The sequence below is a fragment of the Notechis scutatus genome, chromosome Z, assembly GCF_049901735.1.
Source record: "Notechis scutatus isolate UNSWTSFEM ecotype Mainland chromosome Z, rNotScu1.2, whole genome shotgun sequence".
Lineage (NCBI taxonomy): Eukaryota > Metazoa > Chordata > Lepidosauria > Squamata > Elapidae > Notechis > Notechis scutatus.
The window spans coordinates 138457541-138481740 of NC_142025.1; the positions used below are offsets into that span (position 1 = coordinate 138457541).

The following is a 24200-nucleotide window of genomic DNA, read 5'->3' on the forward strand; positions in this document are numbered from 1 at the left end:
AGAGTTTGATAAAATTTAATGTACAAGTTTTTAGCCTGATTAAGCATTGCCAACCTGTTTCACAAATATGACCAGCAGAATTATAATGGTTGAGAACAGACTACCGTGTTTCTCATATAATAAGGCCGGGTCTTATTTTTTTTTGAGCCCCGAAAAAATGGCTAGGCCGTCTTTTCGGGGGTGACTTAATTCCCCCCCCTTTGCATCTTCGGGCGGGCGGTGATGGCTTGGATGTTGACCTCAGCGTTGGTGGGGCAGTTCGTATCGGGGTCAACGCAGGCAGCACCATATCCGGGTGTGCAACAAAAGTACTTCCTAACAGCAAATCCCCCCACCATTCCCCCCCATTTCGCATGTTTTAATATAGGCCTTAATTTGGGGGGAGGGGCTTAATTTCATTTCATGCCTATAAAACATGCTGGGTCTTCCTATTGGGGGAGGCCGTATTGTTGGAGAAACAGGGTAATATTATCCTTAATTCTAAAGCTTGTTTTCTTCTATAAATGTTTTTTTCCTGTTTAAAAAAAGGACATTTCCTTTACTCACCACTTTACAACTGTTGGTTCAGATTACAGCTGTAAGGTTCCTATATACAATGCCAGATCCCCTATACCTCAGATTGACTAGCCAGGATCAAAGTAAGACTATGAGACTAAGCAGGTTGACAAAGGAAAACATAATTTCATTGAAGAGCAGCAAAAAGGTCATGGTCCATAATGTTGAACTTAACCTGCACTCGTTTGAAAAGAATTCTCTGATGGTGACAAGCTGAGGCATAAAACTGGGACTTCTAAGTGATTCAAAATGGTCTCTACAAATAAAAGAGATTTAACATTTCAAGTCACATCACCATTCTTGTTTTCTCTTTTTATAACTAAGAAAAAACAATAGCAACTAAGACTCTTGCAGAGGCCAAATTGAATTATGGCATAAATAAACTGCTTCTACCCATCCCCAAAGTCCTTAAATTTAATGTGTCATTGATTCCAATAAAAGCATCAATTAAAATTTTAATTTGGTGTGTAATTGCATTCACGGGATAACCCAGCACTAAAAACTACTACTTTAGGATCTGCTTTATTGTCAAACTACAAATCCTTGCTAATCCTGTTTTCGGAGAGGAAAATTATGCTGCTAGACAATGCTGAATTCCAAAAGTTCTTCAAGTCTGGTTGAACTATGTATGCTGGACAGGTCACAAATTCTTCCTCTCTGATGCTGCAGAATCACAATTAAGGATTGTTGCTTACAACTGACCCTCCCACACATTCACCCCAAGCCCAACATTAGTTAGTTTAAATTTTTATTTTTTTTAACTTTTTAAATATTTTTACTTAATAAAAAGTCAAGATTTGTCCATATGGTCATGTCCTTGTCAAGTTAATGTGGGAAAGTGGCATTTGCTCTAGGAACCCCAGTGGAGTTATAAATAACAGAAAATAAACCCTGCCCTCCTCTGGGCAATGGAAAGGGGTCTTGCTCCATCCCGCTGGTCAACAGTACCCTGGGCAGGCTTCACTAAACCAACGGAAAGGAAGGTGCTTGCCAAGAGGGGCTGGGCCAGACTGCATCCCTTCAGGGGCCTCTGCCTTGGGCACATGGATGGCCCAGGGTTGGGGAGGGGGGTCAGCAACAGAGCCATAGCTGGCTGGGATCTCAGGTCACCGGGAGAAGTGTGGACATCAATTCCCAGGGGTGTGGAATGGAAGCTGCTGGGAGGGATGAGACTGAACTGAAAAGAGAAGAAAAAGACAGTGAGGACCACAAAGGGACACCAAAGTTCAAAACGGTATTGTCTCTTATCTGCAGGACAAGTCCTACTCAATAATTAGTAGCTAATTAGCTACTTATTAGCTCAGGAGTAGCTAATTAGCTACTTATTAGCTTAGGAGTAGCTAATTAGCTACTTATTAGCTCAAGAGTAGCTACTTTATCCTGATCAGAAACACTTGACTACAAAATCTTTTAATCTCCACCCATACGGACATGCTAGATGGGAATCAGGTTGGTACATCAGAGGGATCCATCTTTCCTATTAATCCACCACCTCCCCACCCCTGGCTTTAAATAACAGACTTACCTTGGTGGTGCCCTAAGTATGTGTAGGGGGATGGTGTGGAGGCGGAAAGGGTGGGCACACCACTCTGGGGCACACCTCCTTGAGGGGGTCCACCATGAGTCTGTGAGGGATGCAGTAACATGACTTGGGGAGCTCCAGGGTGAGGTGGTGGGGCAGCTGCAATTCCAGTCTGGACATGGGCCTGTAGTAGACAGAAATAGTTTGAAGATTTTAATAAACGATACGCTAATTTATCAACTAATTAGGCCAGCACAGAAAATGCCAAATTTTCTAATTTAAGAACATATATTTAGTAACTGCTGTAACTCATGCTACTGAAATTTAGATGAGGCACTTAATTTAATTCCAAGTATTGTTCAAACAATATTTAATAATGAAATATTAAATAACAAATAATTCAGGAAACAATTGGCATTCTTGATACTAATATTGACACAATCTTTGCTCAAACTTATGTAGTATCCCATTGATGACTTTTAAATGTTTGTCCACTCAATCCTAGTAGACAAAATCATTTTTTCTCATACATCAATTGATCATTTCTATCTCCAGGGTTGTCAAACGCTACTCTTGAGTATTTATGAGGATAAATGTTTTCCATGGTCAAGAATGCCTTTTCCCTTCCCAGGGTCAGTCATACTCACCTGAGTGACATGGGCCATGTTGGTGTATCCGTGCTGCAGCTGCTGATGGGCATGAATGGCATAAACAGTTGGCTGTGGGAAACCGCTCTGTGGAGACTGAGCGCTCGGCCCCGGGGTTATGGATGGTGGCGTAGCCGTCAGTGTAGCTGTGTGGTACAGGTTCTGCTGCTGCTGAGCACTGGCCAAATGAGGGGGCTGTCCAGCTTGGTGCTATACAGAAAACACAAGAGTCACAACTTCAACTACCAGAGTTTGCATTATTTTTTTCTTTTTACGTTATTGCTGAAGAACATGTTTGGTATTTTATAGAGAAAAGTAAGATCTGAAACTCAGGTTAGCATAAATTTATCTGTGGGAAAGATGGTAAATCACTAAATTTGTTTTAATGGCATTAACATTCTTTTTTATTAAATTAGCCTTCTGATTCTCTGATCGCCTTTATATAACACATAACCCTCTGACTTGTTGATCATGTTGTCATAGATTTAAATTATTCTCATTTTGAACATAAGTTCTCAGAAAAAGTACTTTTATTTAGAGATCATATCCAAAAAATCTACATGTCAGTTATGGTGGGTAGGTTCCACCCACCCACCTGTCCTCGGTTCTGCATTTCCATTGTAGAAAATACCACCCCCCCAAAATCTGTCTTATATTAATACCCAAACCAAAAGTAATTGCAAAGCAGTATCTTATTTAATTCCTCAATTGCCTTCCCCCCGCCAAAAAGCATGCAAGGATTATTAAGTTTGTCCCTGGTGCTTCAATTCTGTAAAAGCAGTTTCAGGAACCAAGAGAGACACTTTAAAAGCAAGATTCCTTTTCATGCCAACCTAGTATTTCTAGAGCTTCAAGGATCATGGTGCTCTAGGACCAACTTCAAACATAAAATCAAATAGCAGGGTGTTGAGTGCCAAGACAAGCATTGCGTCTCCTGTGCAGCAACTCCATACTTGTTCCTCCCCCTCCCTCCAAGTACCTGCACAGGGCTGGGGGCAGCATGTTGTGTTTGCTGCTGGTTGCCCGTGGGTGTGGTAGCTGGTTGAGGCTGATGCGGATGCAGCTGTGTGGCATGATGGGTATACGACTGATGCACTGTGGCTGGGGAGAGAAGCAGCAAGCAGCAGTCAACAAGGCAACGTGGCAGGAGGAAGGAAGAAAGCTCAGACTTCAGCTAACAATAAAGGTACCATAAAGAGTTTGGGGTGTAGGTTGTTCTGCTGGGGGATATTGTGTAGATGATGAGACGATAGCCTGGGGGTGACTGCCAGATGTCATCATACGGGGGTTACTCTGCAGCATGGGTGCAAACACAGGCTAGAGGGAAGGAAAAAGATAGAAAACATTAGCAAAGCAGATAAACCCACGTATCTGTTTTCCCTTGAAATTTATTGTATCCACCTGCGAGGAATAGTGGGCCATGGGCTGCATCATAGTAGGCTGTCCTGTGAACTGCTGGGGATTATAGGAGATGTATGAAGAGTATGGAGTAGCAGCTACCAGAGGGGGCCCTGCAGCTGCTGCTGCTTGCATAATGGGAGGAGCTGAGGTGGGCTGATGCTGGTCTGAACGCTGGGGAGGTAGAGACCCTATTCAGGAAAAAGAAATGGGTGAAGAAAAGCCATTTATACTCTTGTTTTTTTTCTCCAAGTGGCAGAACAATTGAGCCTTCCATGCAAATTTCCCATGATCTTTGGCCAAGAATCTCACCTTTAGCTCGATATTTCCCCTGCTGCCCGGGCACAGAATTGGAAACAGGATAGGGGTACATTTGAGGTGTCTGCAGAGAATAGCAGCAAACTAATTAATTCTAATAGTATCCTTACCTAATATACACTGTAAAGAACCAATAATATACAGTGAAAAGATATTCAGGTACCATTCCTCCCACCTCACCTGCACAGCTGGGCTCATATGAATCTGTGGGATGTAAGAAATATATTGAGTGCTGTACATGCCACTTTGCCCTGGGGTAATCACTGGGATGGAGGGTGTAGAATGGGTGCGTGGCCCTGGTGATGTAGGCGTACTTGTTGATTTGTTCTGGGGAAAAAGACAGCAGTTATTAGATATGTGGCTATGAAAGCAAGTGCTGTTATCCCAAAACCCACCCCATCAACCCACACTATTCCCAGAGCTAGTTATGTACCACAGAAAGAAGCGTCTTTGAGGGGTTGAATTCTTTTGCATTAGGATTCAATGTTGATTTCTTCACCTGCCTGGATGGGAGTACAATGGAAATGAGACAGGAACATAAACATGCAGCAGTATTATATACAGGTAGTCCTCGACTTATAACAGTTCATTGAATTACAACAGCTCTGAAAAAAGAGGCTTACGACCATTGCAGCATCCCCATGGTTACATGACCAAAATTCAGGCACCTGGCAACAGACTCACATTTATGATCGTTGCAGTGTCCCGGGGTCATGGGATTACCTTTTGCGACCTTCTGGCAAGCGAAGTCATTGGGAAAACCAGATTCACTTAACAACCATGTTGCTAGCTTAACTGCATTGATTTGCTTAACAACTGGGGCAGGAAAGATCATACAATGCAGCAAAACTCACTTAACCAATGTTTCACTTAATAACATAAGTTTTGGGTTCAATTGAGGTCATAAATCGAGGACTACCTGGACTCCGGTTTCCGCTCTTACTCACTCTGAAACAGGACCCTCTTCCTTGTCCTCCGCTTCCCCTTTACCCAGAGGACTGGCAGTCTGGGTCTGGCGTTCCATGCCCTCAGAGGATCCTTTCTCCTCCTTGCTGCTGCCTTCACAGAAATCCAGGCTGGGCTTGGGAGACTCTTCAGACCCTTCACACGAGCTGCCTGCCCCAACCAACACCTCTGGCAGTTTGTCTTTGACTTTCCCTTCAAGAGACTCCTTTGGCCGGAAGGGGTCATGGGTGGCCTCTGGAGAGGAGCTGGGCTGTAACTAGGAAGAGACATGGGGTAAAAGCAACTGTGGTCAGAAAAACTCCTTTTATTTTAGATTTCTATTTTAAAAGTGCTCAATGTTTTCTTCCTCTTTAAACGAAGGGGAATAAGAGAATGAGCTCACCTTAAACTGGGCTCCAAACTTCCTCAACTCCTCCAGCTGATTCCTCTTTTGCTCATTTTGGAGACCTAGAGCAGTGCAATTGCCACAATTGAAGATTTAACCAATCTCCAAGTTCTGTTAAGTCTTCTCAAATCTGGTACTCTAATAATACATGGGAGTAATTGGCTGAGAATTATGGGAGGTGTATTCCAGATGGCATTGGTTTCCGGTGGCCAACTAAATTATATGCACCTGGTAAGTGTTTTTTTACTTAGCAGTGATTATTCAATTTTGTATTTATATTCCACTTTTCTGAATGAACAAGGTGATGTTGTTGGGGGGTGGGGGGGATAGTCTTCCTTCATTTATCTCCAGGACAATCCTATAGGTTATTATGAGATGAAGCAGCTGGCTCAAAGTCATCTAGTGAGCTCTGAGTTTATTAATTAACTGTTTAGTTCATCACACAGAATAGAATAATAGAATTGAATTCTTTATTGGCCAAATGTGATTGCACACACACGGAATTTGTCTCCTTGTCTGTGTAGACTCTGCCTGACTTAGCTCCCAATTTAAAAAAAAAGCAATGTGCAAAATATAATGTATCATAGCAACTCCATAGCAATAATATACAAAGCAACTCCAATCTGACATTTAGAGTAGCAAGCAAAAAGCTCAGAGTCAAAAGAAACAAACCTTTGCTAGCCTGTTTGACCAAGTCTGAGGGGCCCATAATTTCTACAGTCCTGCCCGCTTCTTTGGTGGCAGAGCTAGGCACCTCTTTAACTAGAAGAGGAAGGAAAGGGTTAGGAGGCAAAACATATGCTACGTTTTACATCCAGATACTGGGCAAGGAAACAGGAACAAAAACTTGAAATTCACCTGCAAAGTATGGCAACTTCCCAAAGAGCCTTATCACTTATTCGAATCCCCTACTCTCCTTCTTCAGACAGACAAGAATTTGTTTACTATCTTAAAACTTTTTCAACTGATCAAACCTATCTATTTAAAAACTGTAAAATTTCAAATTCCTTCTTCTTACTAGGATAAAAATAGGAGGGAAGAAAAAACAAGTGAGAACTTTACAAGTCAGCAATCTTTTCAGGCAGCAAGTTTCAAAAATCTAAACAAAGTTCTCAACCTTCTCAGAAACACTGAAATCATGACACACTGAGGAGTTTGGTGCAACACACCTAGGATTCTCTGGCCAGCTAATACCTATATAGGTTGCTTTGTTTTAGGTCCATCCTTAGTTCCTTCAACCAAACCTGCTTTACTCTTGAGTTTAAGTACTTACCTTCAACAGCAGCTACTGGGATAGATGCTGGGACTTTAGGTGAAGGTGGGGTTGGGGAAGCACTCGATTCCATGGTAGTCCTTGACTCAGAAGGTGATGCAGGAACAATAGGGATAGCTGATCCCACAGGGGGATCTTGGGAAGAGACTGGAACAGTTGAGGCAGACTTCGGTGAACGAGGAGCATAGAGACGGCCCACTATATATACAGTAACAGCAAAGATAATTAGATTAGGGCTAATAGGTGATTTTTTAAAAAAAACATCAAGGTCCTCACAAAAAGACATCAGATTTGCTGCTTGTTTGTGCTTCTACCTGTAGGAGATGCAGCAGCGACTTCCATGGGTCGGCTGGTCGGGGAAGACATATTCTTGGCCCCTCGAGTGGGTCGTTGAGACTTTGGAGACATTCTAGATGGACCTAAAACAAAACAGCCATAGGTGGTGATGAATCAAATTAGACACACACCACAAAAAACAAAATGTTCTTTTGACATCTATGGCTGTCCCTTATAGCAAACAATGGGAATTCTATCATGCCAATGAAATTAGAAGGCACCTAGTTGCAACTGACATTTACAAACTGACTAATTAAGAAATTTAAAATAAGTGAATGATGATTGAGTCAAACCACCAAGCCGAACCCTTATCTACAAGAGGCAAACTAATGAATGTGGGTAAATGATTGACCCTGCGGTCTGTGTGTATGTGAGAGAGAGAGAGAGAGAGAGAGAGAGAGAGAGAGAGAGAGAGAGAGAGAGAGAGAGAGAGAGAATGGGAAGAGGCACTAAATGCTGCACCCTATCCAGGGGTGGGGGGTTCAACCAGTGTTACTACCGGTTCAGTGACTACGTTCTGAGCGCGCATGCAAAAAGTGCTTTTGAGGTTCTCCATATTTTTTTAAAACGTGAAAAGTCCTAGAGAGAAAAAAGTTTAAGAATACTGCTTTAGAGGAAAAAGTAAAGCAGAACAACTTCATTACTGTGACTTTTCATCTTAAAATTACATCATAAGAGACAGGAAACTGGGGTGGGATGGGGGGCGCTATATGAACTTCCAGTCAGATGGGCCAACCTTCACCAAAGCTTTTCTGCCTGTTAAAGTGACTGTTTCAATCCATTCCAGCATTTCTCTTTTAAGCCTAAGATTCTCAAGCCTCACCTCCATTGATACCTCGTTGCTCAGGAGCAGAGCCAGTGTTGCTTTCTGAATGATGTGAACTCCCACGGGGTGGCAAGGAGCCCATGCCTGGCCTCCCTCCTCTAGAACTACTGCAGCGTATGCCTCCTCTGGAGCTTTCTCTAACACGTTGGGGAAGTGGAATATATTTGCCCTCTCTGCAAAAAGAAATAGCCCGGTAATTTCTAAGAACAATGAAAAAAGAAACCACTATAACATTCCTCATCCCAGAAGCTGAGTGCAAAATGCAAGGGAACATTTGAAGCAAAGAGATTGGCAATCAACAGGTGAGCCATTTTCTAAGTCACAGTGGGACATTAAGATTATTTCTACCCCAAATATATAGAGCACACCAGCCACAATTAGCATCATTTTATACTAGAGAGACATATGGCTATCCAAATGTTATTTTGTTTTACAGTTTTGAATTACCCTAACAAATGCTGTCTGAGCTATGCAGAATAACTAATATACTAATTATAAAACAATTGATATCATTGATATTAGACTAGATTTAAATATATACTTTTATTCATTTCACCAATACTGCAAACTTACCTGGAAGCCAAACTGGGACTATCTCTTCCAGACACTTGTCTTTGCACTGAACTGTGCTTCTCTTCTTCTGTCCGCCCATCATCATTTTCCATTGCAATACGCAATCTATATTGGGGGCTTGACTCAATTTCTCTTGCCAGCTGTGCAGCTCTGGCCTCTCGTTGCCGAAAAGCCTCTGTATTGTCTTTTTCAAGAGGGACTCTGTCATGAAGAAAAAATGGGCCATTGGAAGAGAGGAAAAAGGAAATGCAGCAAAGAAATTCTACTGATCTACCCAAAAGAACAAAATAAACTTCCTTTGTTGTAAATATAGCAAAACCTCTTGATTTGTAACATAGTAAAAGACATCTCAGCTCCCAACAGTTCAAACTTTTTGATTGAACTTCCTAGAGTTTGTAAATTTAAAATCCATAACTAATTCTGATAAAGTTCTGCTTATTACTTATTGCATAAATCCATAAATTGCATTTTGAGGAAAATTGGATTGGGTTGGTGACATGCTACTGCAGATATTGGTGACATGTGCCCAAATTGACCAGTACTTACTTACCATTAACAGAGACAACAGATAGTAACACAATTTGCTCCTTCTTTCACTAAAAAGGTGTTATATGAAAGCTTTAAATGATGAAAGCCATAACAGGTACATGAGGTCATTTGTTGACCATGAAATATAAAGGTTTTGATTTGGAATATAACAGGAAAATAAATTAACTAACTGAAAAAAGAAAATTAGGTAAACTGTATTTGTGAAACTAAAAAAGGAGGGAATAATGTAACTGATCTGTGAGGTATTGGTGGATATGGGTATGAAGTAAAGCTGTAGATTTAATGATGAACAAAAGAACTGATATGTCAAACAGTATGAACTGGTGCTATACTGACATAAAACCAAAGTTAATGACTTTTGGAAAGAGTACTTAGAAATTTAAATGAGAATGACAACATAGTCAAAAGTGAAACTGAAATGGTTAGCCAAAGTTGGTTGGAGAATTGAATGTACATGTACTTTGATCGCAGACAGTGCCATTTTGTAGTCTGAGACTCTAGAGGAAAAATTGAATGACCATTGCCTATTACATATAAATGGCAAAATATTACGGCCAGAAGATAACGCTGTTCATTTTAGAAGTATTTTTTTATATTTTGATAAATCAATAAAAATAAAAAGTAAACAGAAGTATATCCCTAAAGAAGGGGACACAGATATGAAAAGATTAAAATTTATACATGATAATAAAAAGATGGGTAATATATAGTCTACCACATCTGCTAAGAGGAATAAATGTTTGTTCAAAGACAGCAATAGCACAGACTTATATATAGGTTTAAAGCCCTCTCTAAGTGGTTTACAGAGTCAGCATATTGCCCCAACAATTTGGGCCCTCATTTTAGCAACTTAGGAAGAATAGATGGCAGAGTCAACCTTCAGCCGATGAGAATTGAACTGCCAAACAGCCAGCAGCAGGAGTAACAAACTGCATCACTGTTTGGTTTGATGGTAGCAGTGCCTCAGATAGAAAGTCCATATAGAGAGTGGTAAGGACAGCTGAGAAGATTAAAGGAAGTTCACTTCAAATTATTCAGAATGCTGCTTATAAAGCGCCATGTGCTTAGAGCTCAAAGCATTGTTAGAGATTCCACACACTGGTCTGTTTCTGTTGTTCCCCTCTGGGAAGAGGCATTTCTAGCAGGACTATCCGATTCTATAACAGATTTGTTCCCTATACCAGCCGTCTGGTAAACTCGCAAGATTCATTTTTCTCATCATTTGCATGTATACATCCAAACTAGACTGTGTTATTTCTCTGTGTCATAAATGTGGGTATATGCATAATTTTATATTTATTTATATTTTTGTCATGTTTATGTAATTAGTGTGTATTGGAGATGGTGATCCTTTGAGAGCTGAATGCAACGAAATTTCATTTTAATGTATGTAGATTAGTGTAAATTTAAACTGACAATAGTTAGTCTAAGTCTGCAGTATTGCATGCTAACCACTGCGTCACCATCAAGGTTCTTTAAATGCAGTAAAGCAAAAAAAAAAAAAAAGATAGGGTCAAGAATGAACAAGCAGACTTGATACAAAAATCAGAAATCAGTATGAAATTAGTACACTGAGGTGGCTTAGCTATATAGAATGAATATCTAATAAAAATACCTTTATAAATCAAGAGTGAATAGATGTAAATGAAGACTGAGAAAGTAATTCCCTGAATTTGTGATCCTCAAAAAGAGGGGAGGAATTTAAAAAACAAAGGAAATATATAAACTGATGTAAAGGCAAAGAAAGCTAGTGGCTTGCATAGAAAGGTTTGAAGAGTGAATGATAACTCTTTATATTTTAGAGTTACATTTTCTTTTATTTCCTGATTTAATGTTTTTGTCCATTACTCGTTTTTAATATTTAAATAACACTTAGTACAAAAGAAATAACAGTTGAATATATATTTGCGCGCACACACATATATATATTTATATTCCCTCCTCCCCCTATGGATCATAACTTTTGTCTTAACTTATTTATGTTTTTAGTATATGTATATTTATCTTTTATGATTATAAGCCGCTCAGAGTTATCCTGTGGTATGATGGGCAGCCAATAATTTTAAAAAAGAAATAAACAAGGAAGGAAGGAAAAGCAGGCTTCTGCTATGTCAGCATACTATTAAATTCTTAGGTGCATAACAAAAACTAGTAATGTCATGAAACGAAGTGTTATATTAACTACACAAAGTACAACTGAATTTGTTAGTGGTCCAAAGTGGCCATCTTTCAAGAGCCCTAATATTTAGTGCATTTGTATCCCCTGTGTTTTGTGCACTATTTTGTGCAATTCAAGAAGGCATAAATAATGTGTGCCTTAAATTTTCCCCATAACAGCAGCCCTGTGAGGTGAATTGGGCAAGAGTGTATTTCTGCCGCAAAGTCATCCAACTGGCTTCCATTCCAAGAAGACTAGAATGGTCTCTCAGTTTCTAGTCCAGCACCTAAACTAAATTGAATCCTGGAATCCACCCTCAAGTGTAGATAATGCAAAGGTAATGTTATTATAATATTCCAATGGACATGTCATTGAACATTCATCATGGAACATTCACTGTTTCTATCAAATATTTCATTTTTTAAAAGTAGCTGTCAACAGCTTGTAATAAACAAGTGGAACTGAGGATTGAGAAAGGATAAAACTATTCACAAATACTGATATTCAAAGGATTGAGATGATTACCTTTTAATTGTCTAGACAATCTACTTTTCTTTATCCACTGATTTCTGCCAAATAATTAAAGACTTACAAGTCCTGGTATATTAACTCTCATTTATTAAGTGAAAAAGAAAGAAAAACAATCTACTCTAATAGCCTGCCAAATTGTCATCAGGTGATCTCTCCCCTTCACACACATATATACACTTATATATATAGCTAAATCATTAACTTACGTATATGAGGAGAGACTGCTATCATATGTTGTCTTCACACCATAATTTTCCTCATTGAATTTGAACATCTCATTGGGGTCCCAGCCATTAGACTGAAATCACAGATGAATGCTTTAGAACCTTTGCTGCAACAAAGCTTAGCAAAACAGCTCTAAGTAAATCTATTTTGAGGACTCAAGCCTTATCAGTTACTTACCATATCTGATTCTAAGTCATAATCATCACTGTTGCTATCTCCCCCTTCCCAGCGTTGAAGTACTTTCTCTTTGTGCTCCCCATTCACTTTAGAATTCATGGCAATGGCAGAATCTGTGAACTTATCTACACAGGACAGAAAGAAAGGCCAGGATAAAAAGGATTCAAGTTCTCCCTTATGTCTCCTCCCATCACAATTCTGTTATTTTAAGGCTGTATTACCTTTGGTGGCGTAGTTAAAATCAACATTGCGGAAGTGCACTAACATGACATCAGAAGGCTTGAAAACCATAGTGTCTACAATATCCTCCCTCCTCGGCCCTACTGGCTGGTCGGGCACCTTCTTGTGCACAGCATCCACAGCCAGCTCAAACTGTTAAAAAAAATCTTAATTAATACAGGCTGCCTATTCCTGCTATAGAAAACCACATAAATTGGAGGGAAAATGCCATATCACAATCCATTGGTCATTAAGCACTATCTGTTTCTAGATATTAAACTTTGTAAATTCAAGCTGCTTAAGTAAGCTTTGTGAAGTCTGTGGAAAAAGGATGCTTACTGTATCCAAAGTTCCAATATAAAATCAAACTAAATACAATTAAGCAGTACACTTCACTGAACCTGTTAGTTAATATTCTAAGAAAACTAGTCAGCAAAAAAAAAGTATTCACCTTAGAACTCAGGGTCTTAAAAATTCCTTCAAATGTGCTTCCACTTTTCACTTTCACATCACATGTTGATCCCTGGCAAGAGAATAAAAGGGAAGGAATACTTTAAAAAAGGATATATGGATACTTCAAATTGCAAATCAAAGACTCCCCCCCGCCCACCCAAATGTACACCTATAATCTATTTATTTGGAAGGCTGTTAAAATAAAGCAAACTAAACTGAAGAAATTCAAGAGAAAACCCTGACTCATTTGCACAATGCTTAACACAAACAATTCTTAAGGCACATATTACCGTGATAGCTGGAAGGGGAAACAGCAAACTGTTAGTCTTTGCAGGCATCCCACCTTCCTTTGGTTGAGAACCTTGCAATTTTTGCATTGTCTACCATTTTAAAATCAAGCCAAAATAGCTGGAACTAAACTTGTTAATATGAGGATCTGAGTTCAAAGAATAATGTAAATAAAATTACAACATGGATTAGTACATCATATGAGCAATTCCTATATAAAACAAATGCTCAACTCTTCCTGCAGGACAACCACATGAAATCAAAGTATGGAAAGAAATTCTATCATGTACCTTCTACCCTATAAACTTGCACCAGTACATCTATCTTCCCTACATTCTCAATTTATTACCAGGAGACTTACCACAACTGCTGTTAGAAAGTGCAGCATTCGGGAATTGTTATAAACACCCTCAAAAACCTGGGAGGAATGAAAAATAGGATATCTGTAAGCATCCCAATGTTATAACACTCCCAATAATTAGATAGGCAACTGAAAGATTCCAGAAAATGTATACACCTATTGTAACGAATATAGGCCTAAATAACTATTATCTCATTTGTTTTCTCAATAAGGAGCTTGCCTCATGAATCTTATTATATAGGAGGCTTGGCACAGGTTCAAACTGTATTATTTTTCCTCATAAGTTTGGATAGAGGGTTCTATATTGAAAATAAAAAGTATATTGGGATTTTCACAATTCAGTATCTAAAACTGAAGCATTCAAATATTTGTCACAAATAAATCAAAATAAAGTGGTTTATGATACAGGTTGCGATAACAATACACTTTTCTTTTTCAAAACAAAAACTGCCTCTCAGTGATTTAACTCCATTAATCTTAACAAAGTTGCAAATTTAGAAAAAAAAGAGGTAAGTATAAGCAGACTTTGCTGCACCTTCACATGCTGAAAATCTACAGATAATTTAGTGTTACAAATTTGAACTACCTGTACATTTATTATATAAATAATTTATTTATTATTTTAATCCCGATATTATACTTTGCTACTGTTATAGAAATTGCAAATAAATGAAATGTAAAGGTACAGAAATAGTTTTAACTGTAGTCATAGCAGATAAGGTTCTAGGGAGAGTTAAAAACACCTAAAAAACTGAGCCCTACTTACAGATATATTTATTGGCGAAGATGGTAGCAGAAACCTCAAATCTCTAGCAGTTACACAAATCATACAGATTAGATATGACAATTCCAAATGGTTTATAGTACAACTTACAGGAGATTGTGGAGGTCCTTTGCCTGTACTCTGGCCCCTGAAAATAAATGAGACACAAATGTAATAATGCAAAATGTAAACTCTTTAAACCAATAGGGTACATTTGGTGCATAAATTCATCATTCCTTATGAATATAAATGAAAGGAGCTCTCTCCACTAACAAGAACCCCATAGTTTATTACCAAAATAATTATATAGACTTCCTAATTCAGCCAAAATATAACTTTGTAAGTGCATGTACTATACATGAAAATTCATCCTCTACATATATATAAAAGTGGATGTTGCTTCAATGACACAAAGTGTTACTGGCACATGCACCCAAGAATTTCCTGTGTATGAAAAGAACCTTAGAATGGTTTGCTTTGCCTCCAATTCATGATTTCTGAGCTTTCTACATTACTTTATCTAAATTCGGAATAACATTTTGCACAATTCATTAAAATTCCCCAAGCAATTCAATTGATATATGGCTCAGCAAATGTTATTTACTCCTGCTCTTTCCTAAACTAGAGATATATGCTAGGGTAATGAAATGAAAAAACAAAACAAAACCCACCACCTTTAACCAGCATGCTGGGCAAAAGTCATTTTCGGAAGGCATTAGCGTTCATATACTGTATATAGGTACTCCTTAACTTGTAACAGTTTGCTTAGTGACCAAAGTTACAATTGCACTTAAAAAAGTGACATGACCATTTTTCATGAAGGATCCCCAGTCACATGATTTACATTCAGATGCTTGAAAAGTAGCTCATATTTATGATGGTTGCCTTGTCCCAGGGTGATGTGATCACCTTTTGCAACCTTCTGACAAGCAGTCAATGAGGTAACTAGATTCACTTAACAACCAAGTTATTAATTTAACAACTGCAATGATTCACTTAACAAATGTGGCAAGAAGTCATAAAATGGAGCAAGACTCACTTAACAAATTTCTCACTTAGCAACATTAGGCTCAATTGCGGTCGTAAGTTGAGGACTGCCTTTATAAGGAAGTTCTTTTAATTAAGCAGACCAAACCAGCCCACGACACTGCAATGTTTGAATAGATCTTTCGGATGTCTTGTTTTCTGATATTGTACATTGTCCCGCAAATGAAGTCAACCGCATTTATTTCCGATAGAGAACATGTCATGGTGCTCTGTTGGCACCTGAAATTAATCCTTGCCAAAGCAGTCAAAGTCTACTCCACGATAAGGCATTGCAACTCAGCCCAGGAGGGATCGATCTTTCTTTTTCGAAATACGGAACCGCTCCATGCAGCTTCCAAAAATCACGCAACGCCAGAGATGGACGACTGGAGAAGACTTTTTGTGGGGGTGGGGGAGTATCTAGCGGTATTCGCTTTCCGGTCTCGGCAGGGCTTACGCTGAGAAGATTGGCGCCCAATCAGTTTGGCGAAGCAGCCCAACTCCACTTATCGGGTCTTCACATACTTCCCCTCCCACCTACCCCCTCCGCCAAGTCCTCACGTCAACTCTTTTGGGGCGGGAAAGCGGCAGTACCTTCCCTTTCGGTCCTGGCCGCCAGGATCGCTTCCTTCACCTCGCTCACACAAACCCGCACCTTTTCGGTCCAAAGCCTTACCTGGTGCCGCTTCCTCCAGGGGGGGCCCCTCCGCCGCTACCTGGGGGAGCCACCATTGTGGCTCTCGGTCCGCCCGCCGCCCCGGGGCTGAGGTTCCCGTTGGGGCTGGGCGGGGGTGGGTTGGCTTTGCGGGAAGCGGCGGCGGCGGCAGCAGCCACGGCAGCGGCCGGAGGCGGCGTCGGAGGAGGGGGGCCCGAGGGAGGCGCAGCAGGTTGAGGGGAGCGCGGCGGCAGGGGTTGTTTCAACATGGCGCTGGCGGCGGCGAGAAAAAGGGCCCGGCGCCCCTACTCTCTCCTCAGCACGCGTTCAAGGCCGTCGAGAGAAAAGGGGGCGGAAAAAAAAGAAGCGGAGGGGAGAGGGGAGGGCGACCGAGACCCTTGCCCCGCGCGTTTCTCCCGGGCTTTGACTTTATACGCTGCCTCTAAAGCGGCGAGTTAGAAACAAAACAGGAAGGTGAAGGGAGGGAGGGAAGGAAGGAAGGAAAAAGGCAGCCACGGCACGTCAAGAAGCCCAGCCGTTTCAGACTTTAAGCCCAGCGATACAGGCAACACCGTGCGCTCCTGCCGGCCCGGAAGGGGAAACTGACTGGCTGGCTGTCGGGCGGGCGGGCCGGCCGGCCGTCACGGAAATGGGAAAGGGTTGAACGCTACGAAACAGTGGACGTGGAGGGTGGCGAGGAAAGAGAGCGAGACAGCGAGCAGGCGGACGCGTTTCTCTCCCCCCACCCCCCACCCAATACACCCGCGTTCTGTTGGCTTCGCCTGCGCGCGCGTCAGCAAAACAGACGCCTCGAAGGTGGGCCTCGATCCCACCTGCTGCCGCCGCCGCCGCCGCCGCCGCGGGATCAGTCCTCCGGGAGGACGCGCGCCTTTTGCCCGCTTTTGCTCCCTCTCCGTTAGAGCCGGCAGCGCCTCGGGAAAGAGAAGAGGGGGAAGTCTCGAGCCCCGCAGGCAACGTGAAGGGAATGGCAAGCTCGCGTTGGGAAGAAGAGGCGGGCGGGAAGAAGATGGAAGAGAGCGAGGCCGCAACAGAGAGAGAGGGGGGAGAAAAGAGGGAGGGGGCGGCTGTGATGTTGGCGCTCAGGGTCGCGACGCGAGCGGTCTCAAACCCCTTCCTGCCGAGGGAAGTGGACGGCTCTGTCCCCTGTCAGGTTCGTGCTTGCTTGTGAAGTAAGAACGGGGGGGAAGGGCGACACAGATCCCGCTGGCCCGCGCGCACGAGAAGTCAATCCGGTTGCTGCACAATGAGTCCCTGGGGAGGGCGGGGCCTCGCTCTGCGCCTGCGCTCTTCGCGCGCCCTCCTGCAGCGCACGTTCGGTAGGGGTTCTTGCCGGCCGCCGCGCGCGCACGCTCTTCACGTTAACCAATCGAGAAACGAAAGCGAGCCCCTTCAGTTCCTTCAGAGCTTTGGGGAAGAGGGGGGCGTTCCTCCGGTAATGGCTAAGACCAGTGCACATGCATAAGAGGAAACAAAGGCTTGCGCCTGTCGTTTCCCTCGGATCGGTCTGAGCATGTGCGAAACGAAAGGAAGGAAACGTGTCGCCCATGTGGGGAGCGCGTACAAATGGTAGGTTGATTGAAAATGCGCATGCGTGGGGGACAAGCACTGCCAACTGAGACCAAAATGCCAGGATGTTGGTTACCCTGTTGACCCCGGATGACCTCATTCTCAGTATGATAGCTTTAGCTTCTGTGACCTCAAGGGCAGTGTGTCTTAAGATGTCTAAGATTCGATAGAAATATTAAAAACCATAAAGAAAATATGTACCTCTATCAGATACACATCAGTAAGGGTTGATGTGACTTGAATGCACATATTACAAATATGCATAATTGTGATATACTGTTAGCCATGTTAGTATTTAAGAAAATTTCACAAGAAGAGTTCTCCACTCTTCTACTCGTTGTAGAATACCTTATGCCACCAGACTTGAAATTCTAGAACTAGAAAACCTTGAATTACGCCGTCTTCGGTCTGATTTAAGCATGGTATATAAAATCATACATTGCAATGTCCTACCTGTCAATGAATACTTCAGCTTCAACCATAACAACACAAGAGCACACAATAGATACAAACTCAAAGTTAACCGCACCAAACTTGATTGCAGGAAATACGACTTCAGCAATAGAGTGGTCAATGTCTGGAATACTCTACCCGACTCTGTAGTTTCTTCCTCAAACCCCAAAAACTTTAACCTTAGACTGTCTACTATTGACCTCACCCCTTTCCTAAGAGGCCTGTAGGGGGCGTGCATAAACGCACCAACGTGCCTACCGTCCCTGTCCTATTGTTTCTCTTATTCTTCTTTTATTTTTCTTATATGTACCCATTTCATGTATTCACAACTATGTATACACTTATACTTATTATCTTGTAAACAATTGGCAAATCAAATAAATAAAATAAAAAATAAAAAAAAATTTTTTTTATTATTTTAAACTCAGTCAACAAATGCTGCAATTCCATAGATATGTACAAGAGAACCCCACTGATTAAATAAATGTGGACATGAAAACACATTATTAGATGCATTTTTATTTAAATTGTCTCTGAAATATGTTCCATTATCCTTCCTTAAGGTACTGTTATACAAAAATAATGAAATTGCTGTTTCTGACATTCTGAAAGAGGAATTACAACATACAAAATACAGTCAATCACAAAAGATCTGTTACTGTCAAGTCTGTTACTGTCAAGTCTACTATCAAGTCTATTATCTAGTAATTGTGATAGGAAAGACAAAGAGCCACTAGCAGACTGGATTGGCGATAGGAATAGGCAAACCTGGAGTTTAGCTTAGCCTCAGTGACTCTCAGCCCAGACTATTTCATAGCACTGTTGTGGTGAAATGTGGGAGAGGATATTACCATAATCTTCTGAAGGGAAATTGAATTAGTTTCCTGCATTCCCTCATGCTCTTCACAGTTGCTGTATCATGAACATAAAGTGCATAACATATACCAAGCTGCTTACCTAGGCAATACCCTACTTATATTTTCCTGGGAAAGAGTCATTGCAAAGCAGCCAACAGGAGATACAAGAATGGCAGCAAAAATAAACACTTCTGGTGTCCCTAGAGGCATGAGAGAAATGAGCATTGCACTTTACTGAGAATATGAGATTGGGAAATGGGGTGAGGAATTCACTCTTACCTGCGGAAGAGTAACCTGTGAAAAACAAAGGTGAAATAGAATAAGGAACAACAGGAGTACATAGCACCTATATAGCTGGATTTGCAAAGTCAAAATTAAATCAGGGTTTCTAGGTCTTGGTAAATTTAAGAGATGTAGACTTCAACTCCTAGAATTGGAGTTCCTCATGTTGGTTGGGGAATTCTGGGAGTAGAAATCGAAACAAAAGTTGAGAAATACTGGATTAAATGATACCACCCTTTATAAAACAATGCATCTCAACTAGTTTATGTTCTGCTAAGCAAAAGTGCTCATGAGCACTTGGCCAGCAAGATAATCTACAGGGAATTTATCTGCTTGTGGATTGGAGACTTTTTGTAGGAATTGGATCAAATAATTAGTATTTATACAATAGGAGACCTGGGGGAGAATCATAATTATTATCTATTAATGGAAGATATTTTTCTTCCTTGTCCTCTGTACTGGCTCTTCTGTTAGAGTGGAGTTGGGGATTTGATGCTTGGTCAAAAAAACCCAGTTTTCCAGGTATTGTTTGCTTTTTGCATTAGCTTCCATGTGTCCTGGGATAGATCATTTGATACATTTTGTATGACTTAAGTGCCTCTCTCCTTCCTTCCCAAGTTCCTCTTCCTGTGTTTCAAGTATTTGTGAAACCAGAGAGATAAAAATACTGGACTACACATTGACCAGATTCATACTGCGTTAGAAGTGATAATGTGACTCCTTTGTTTGGCCTAAAATCAGTATTTCATATTTAGAAAGCCAGTTTTAACATAGTGGTTAAAGTATAGAAAGCCAGCTGGATGAACTTGGATCAGTAACTCTCCCAGCTCATCTTAGATAATTTTTCTTGTGGGGAAAATAGGAGAAGTAAATCTCTATATATAAAAGCCAAGTACCACTCACTCATGAAATCTCCAGAACTGTAAAGCCTACAAACTTGAAATTTGGCACGTATGTTCCTCTTGGCTTCTAGGTGCTTGCTAAGAAAGGATTTTTTGAAGTGACCATCAGATCATTACTATTTCTTAATACAGTAATTAACACTATCTGATCCTAAGGAGTTATACTCCCCCTCCCCACCTGAAAAGAACTCTATTCCAACTGCCAGTTGCCTCACAAGTTTGTGGAACAGCAGTAGGTAGCATTCTTCACCATCACGCTCCATTATCCTGTAGCTGAAAAACTCAGCAGTAGACACGGTCTTCTTGAGAGAACTCTTGTTTTTCGTCGAACGGAGATATATTGATGCCATCTTCTCTACGGCAGAACATCAGAGGGTACTGGAGAGCTCAGGAGTGGTCTGGGGCTCCTTACAGTATTAAATGTCAATACCTCATCAAAATGTCTATCCCTTACACCTATGGAACTGCTTCCGGCTCAAAGTGGCAGGAATGATATTCCCTTATGTGTTTCAATCATCGACCACCATTGAGCCAACAAATTATGAACCGGATATCTCCTGCATAGCTCAATGACATAGTGTCGTTGCGAAGCAGAGATATCCAGTTAGTGTTATATATGCATCCTGGAGTTGCACAAAATAAATGCAGGCATAAACATATTAAATAAATACTGATAGTCCTTGACTTACAATACTTCACTTAGTGACTGTTCAAAGTTACAACAGCACTGAAAAAAGTGACATGATTGTTTTTCACATTTACGACCATTGCAGTATCCACACAGCCAGCCATATGATCAAAAATCGGATGCTTAGCAACTGACTCATATTTATGACTGTTGCAGTGTCCCAGGGTCATATGTTCACTTTTTGTGACTTCTGACAAGCAAAGTCAGTGGGGGAGGCACTTAACAATCATGCTACTAACTTAACAACTATGGCACAAATGGTCCTAAAATGGGCCAAAATTCACTTAACAAATGTTTTCACTTCGCAAGAACAATTTTGGGCTCAATTGTGGCCATAGATTGAGGATTACCTGTACATAAATACTGTATAAATATATTGTATGAACATAACCAAACTGTGACTTGATGATACAAACCATGACCATGTATATGATTTCAACTAATTTGAATCTCAGCAGATGTTATTTTAGAATTTTTTACAGCTTATTAGTTTTGAAAAGCTGCAATTGGTTAATGATCAGCATGCTCAGTTATAGAGTAGGACTGTTCTTGACATGGAGGAGTTCTTTCATTTTAACATTTTTTCTTTTCCTGTGAGAGAGACATGGATTAAATAGATACAGGATATATAAATATTCTCCTCTGCTTCTGTCCAAAATTTGCCTCCAATTTTGTTATTCTAGTAGGACGTATCTGTGACAAGTTTGCCATAGCAAACTGAATCAGGCAGGTATTATCCTGAAGGTAATGTATTTTGGGCCCCGGGTATAAAGACATTGAATTCTATTACTGTGTTTTCAAGACAATGCCTCTCAAAGATTATGTGTGGCATCACATCTGCCAAATTTGTTTTGTTCTTCCACAATTCTCTTTTAAACCATGATCAGCTTTTTAAAACCTCTATCCTCTCTCCCAAAACTTTCATGGATTGTCATTCTGGGACACTAGTGCTGCCTCATTTCAACATATTCATTTGGGTAAAAGCCTATTAAATTAGGATTTATTCTCAAGGGTAAACATTTTTTGCTGTTTTATATTAACTTTTATTAATGGTTGCCAATAGTCCTCAAGTAACCAGCTGGGAAAGAAATATATTTTTCTACTCTGTACAGATAAGTAATTAGCCTGAATAAACATTTGGAACATTTTAGGGTCTAAGAAAGCAGCAGTGGTTGCTTTATTGATATTTCCATCAATTCATTCATAAAGTTTTTTTTATCTATAAAGTCTAAAATCTGCTAGTGGTATCCCATTACCAAGTCATTAAAAGGGTAGCAGCCATAGAATATATTTTTCTATTATGTTATTTATATTATGAAATGATCTTACTTGAATAAGATTAGTGCTCACTCTTAACAGCCTTTTGGCAACTAGTACAGAGTTTTTCCATGAAGAAATTCAATTTTGAGGAGGGGATGCTGTTAGGAATAACATAGGTTACCTAACGTAGTTTGGGTAACATAATATATATAAACTATGATAGTGAATTTAAGTGTGTGTCACTTTAACTGCAAAGCATGTAATTTTGGGTGCGGCTGTAAATCGCCATAAGGGAGCAAGAGAACTTGATTGATTGCTGGCTTACTGTATTGCTTGCTGACGATGATGGATTGATGGTGTGATAACTGCGTGTTCTCTGCTGTTGCTGAAAGAAGAAAAGAGGTTTGACTTCTTCATATCTCTACTGCAAAGAGATATATTACTGGACTGATATTGTAAGTTTACTGACCTCTTTTTCGACACTGGACTTTGCAACTGATTAATCCCCGGACGGACTGAACTAGTGTATGATATATGGACTGTTTGACTATGCTATAAATCTTACTGGAATAAACTATTTAACTAGCACATTGTATCTGTTTTACTGAGTGTAAGCTACAAAAACGTTTGTCTCAAATATTTGCCTGACTGCCTGACTGCCGTGCAGATTCTGCTAGGGTGTATATCCCTAACACTGGTTATGGGCCCAGCTGCACAGTCAGACTAACCAGGATATAACAGGCTTATATAAAGTGAGAGTTTGTGTAGTTACACAATACTGTAAACAGACAGCTGTGTTTTATTAATTATAGTTTAATATCCAGAAAAGATGGCACAAGTCAATTTACAAAGTTTGTCTCTAATATCCAAACTGGATGGAACAAACTATGTTTCATGGTCTATGAAATGCAGCCTACTTCTACGTAGAGAAGGTTTGTGGAGTATAATTCAAAACCCACCAGAGGTAGATGTTTGGGATCCGGAAGATGAGGATGATGCCCAGAAAATACAAGAATATAAACTGAAGAATGAGCAAGCTCTCTGTATAATAGGACTGACACTCTGTGACCAGCAGCTTGTCCATATTCGTGGAGAAGAAACAGCTGCGAAATGTTGGGAGAATTTAAAGAAGATTTATGTTCGAGACAGTGTAGGAGCACATATAAATCTTACACGGAAACTGTTCAGAACACACCTTCAAAAGAATGGAGACATGTTGACTCATATAAACACAATGAAGAGAATTTTTCAGGAACTGCATGAAAAAGAACATATTTTCAAAAAACTGCATCAGTTTTATATAATTTTGTCTTCGTTAGATGAGAGCTATGACGACTATGTAACTTCACTGGAAGTACTGCCAAAAGATAACCTCACATTAACTGACATTACTGGCAGATTAATTGAAGAAGCCAGGAGAAGGCTTGAAAGGGATCAACTCAGAAGACAACCACAAGAAGATAAAGAATCTACAACAGCCTATACAATTAGAAAATGTTTTAATTGTGGAGGAAAAGGACATTTGGCTAGATTCTGCAAGAAAGGAAAACGCATACAATGCCAGCCAGAATGCTAAAAGGCATCAAAAGGATGAAAAATGCTTAGAGTTAGCCATGTATAGCAATGAAACTGTGAATAATAATTTATGGCTTGTAGATAGTGGAGCATCGCACTGCATAACGAAAGATAAGAAAAGATTTGTTAAGATGTCCACGAGTTCACAGCAGATATCGTTAGCTAATGGCTGGAAAATGAAAGCAAAAGGTGAAGGTATTGCACATTGTTCTTGCATAAAAGAAAATGTAAAAATGTTATATGTACCACAACTTAAGTTTAATTTGCTTTCGGTTAGAGTTTTGGTTAAACTAGGTTATGTAGTTACCTTTAGGGGAGAAAACTGCATAATGGAAAAAGAAAGTAAAAAAGTGACTGCAACTTTAAAAGGTGAATTGTATGTGTTAAATGAT

The 24200-nt window shown here is 40.3% G+C and overlaps 1 protein-coding gene and 1 long non-coding RNA gene across 5 annotated transcripts in view; one reads left to right on the forward strand and one right to left on the reverse strand.

The window, feature by feature from the left end:
* ATXN2L (ataxin 2 like) lies at positions 1-17955 on the reverse strand. Of its 4 annotated transcripts, none has more exons than XM_026677505.2 (23): positions 16226-17955; positions 14635-14671; positions 13761-13817; positions 13110-13181; positions 12661-12811; positions 12440-12564; positions 12244-12335; positions 8800-9000; positions 8236-8399; positions 7379-7483; positions 7065-7262; positions 6464-6553; positions 5789-5853; positions 5388-5662; positions 4874-4943; positions 4621-4767; positions 4435-4504; positions 4126-4313; positions 3915-4041; positions 3704-3825; positions 2725-2934; positions 2081-2261; positions 1-1732 (listed from the first exon to the last, which is right to left on the reverse strand). In XM_026677505.2, the coding sequence occupies exons 1-23, from the start codon at positions 16471-16473 to the stop codon at positions 1683-1685; spliced, it is 3045 nt and encodes a 1014-aa protein (XP_026533290.2). In that variant the 5' UTR covers positions 16474-17955; the 3' UTR covers positions 1-1682. The 4 variants fall into 4 exon arrangements, with proteins under 4 accessions (XP_026533290.2, XP_087803674.1, XP_026533289.2 ...); XM_087947548.1 differs by having other exon boundaries at positions 6464-6547; positions 8224-8399; XM_026677504.2 differs by having other exon boundaries at positions 8224-8399.
* Positions 17720-24200, forward strand: part of LOC113418566 (uncharacterized) — a 22362-nt gene continuing 15881 nt past the window's right edge. The window contains exon 1 of the long non-coding RNA XR_015745993.1: positions 17720-17791. This is a non-coding gene — a long non-coding RNA (uncharacterized LOC113418566). The remainder of the gene's footprint in view (positions 17792-24200) is intronic.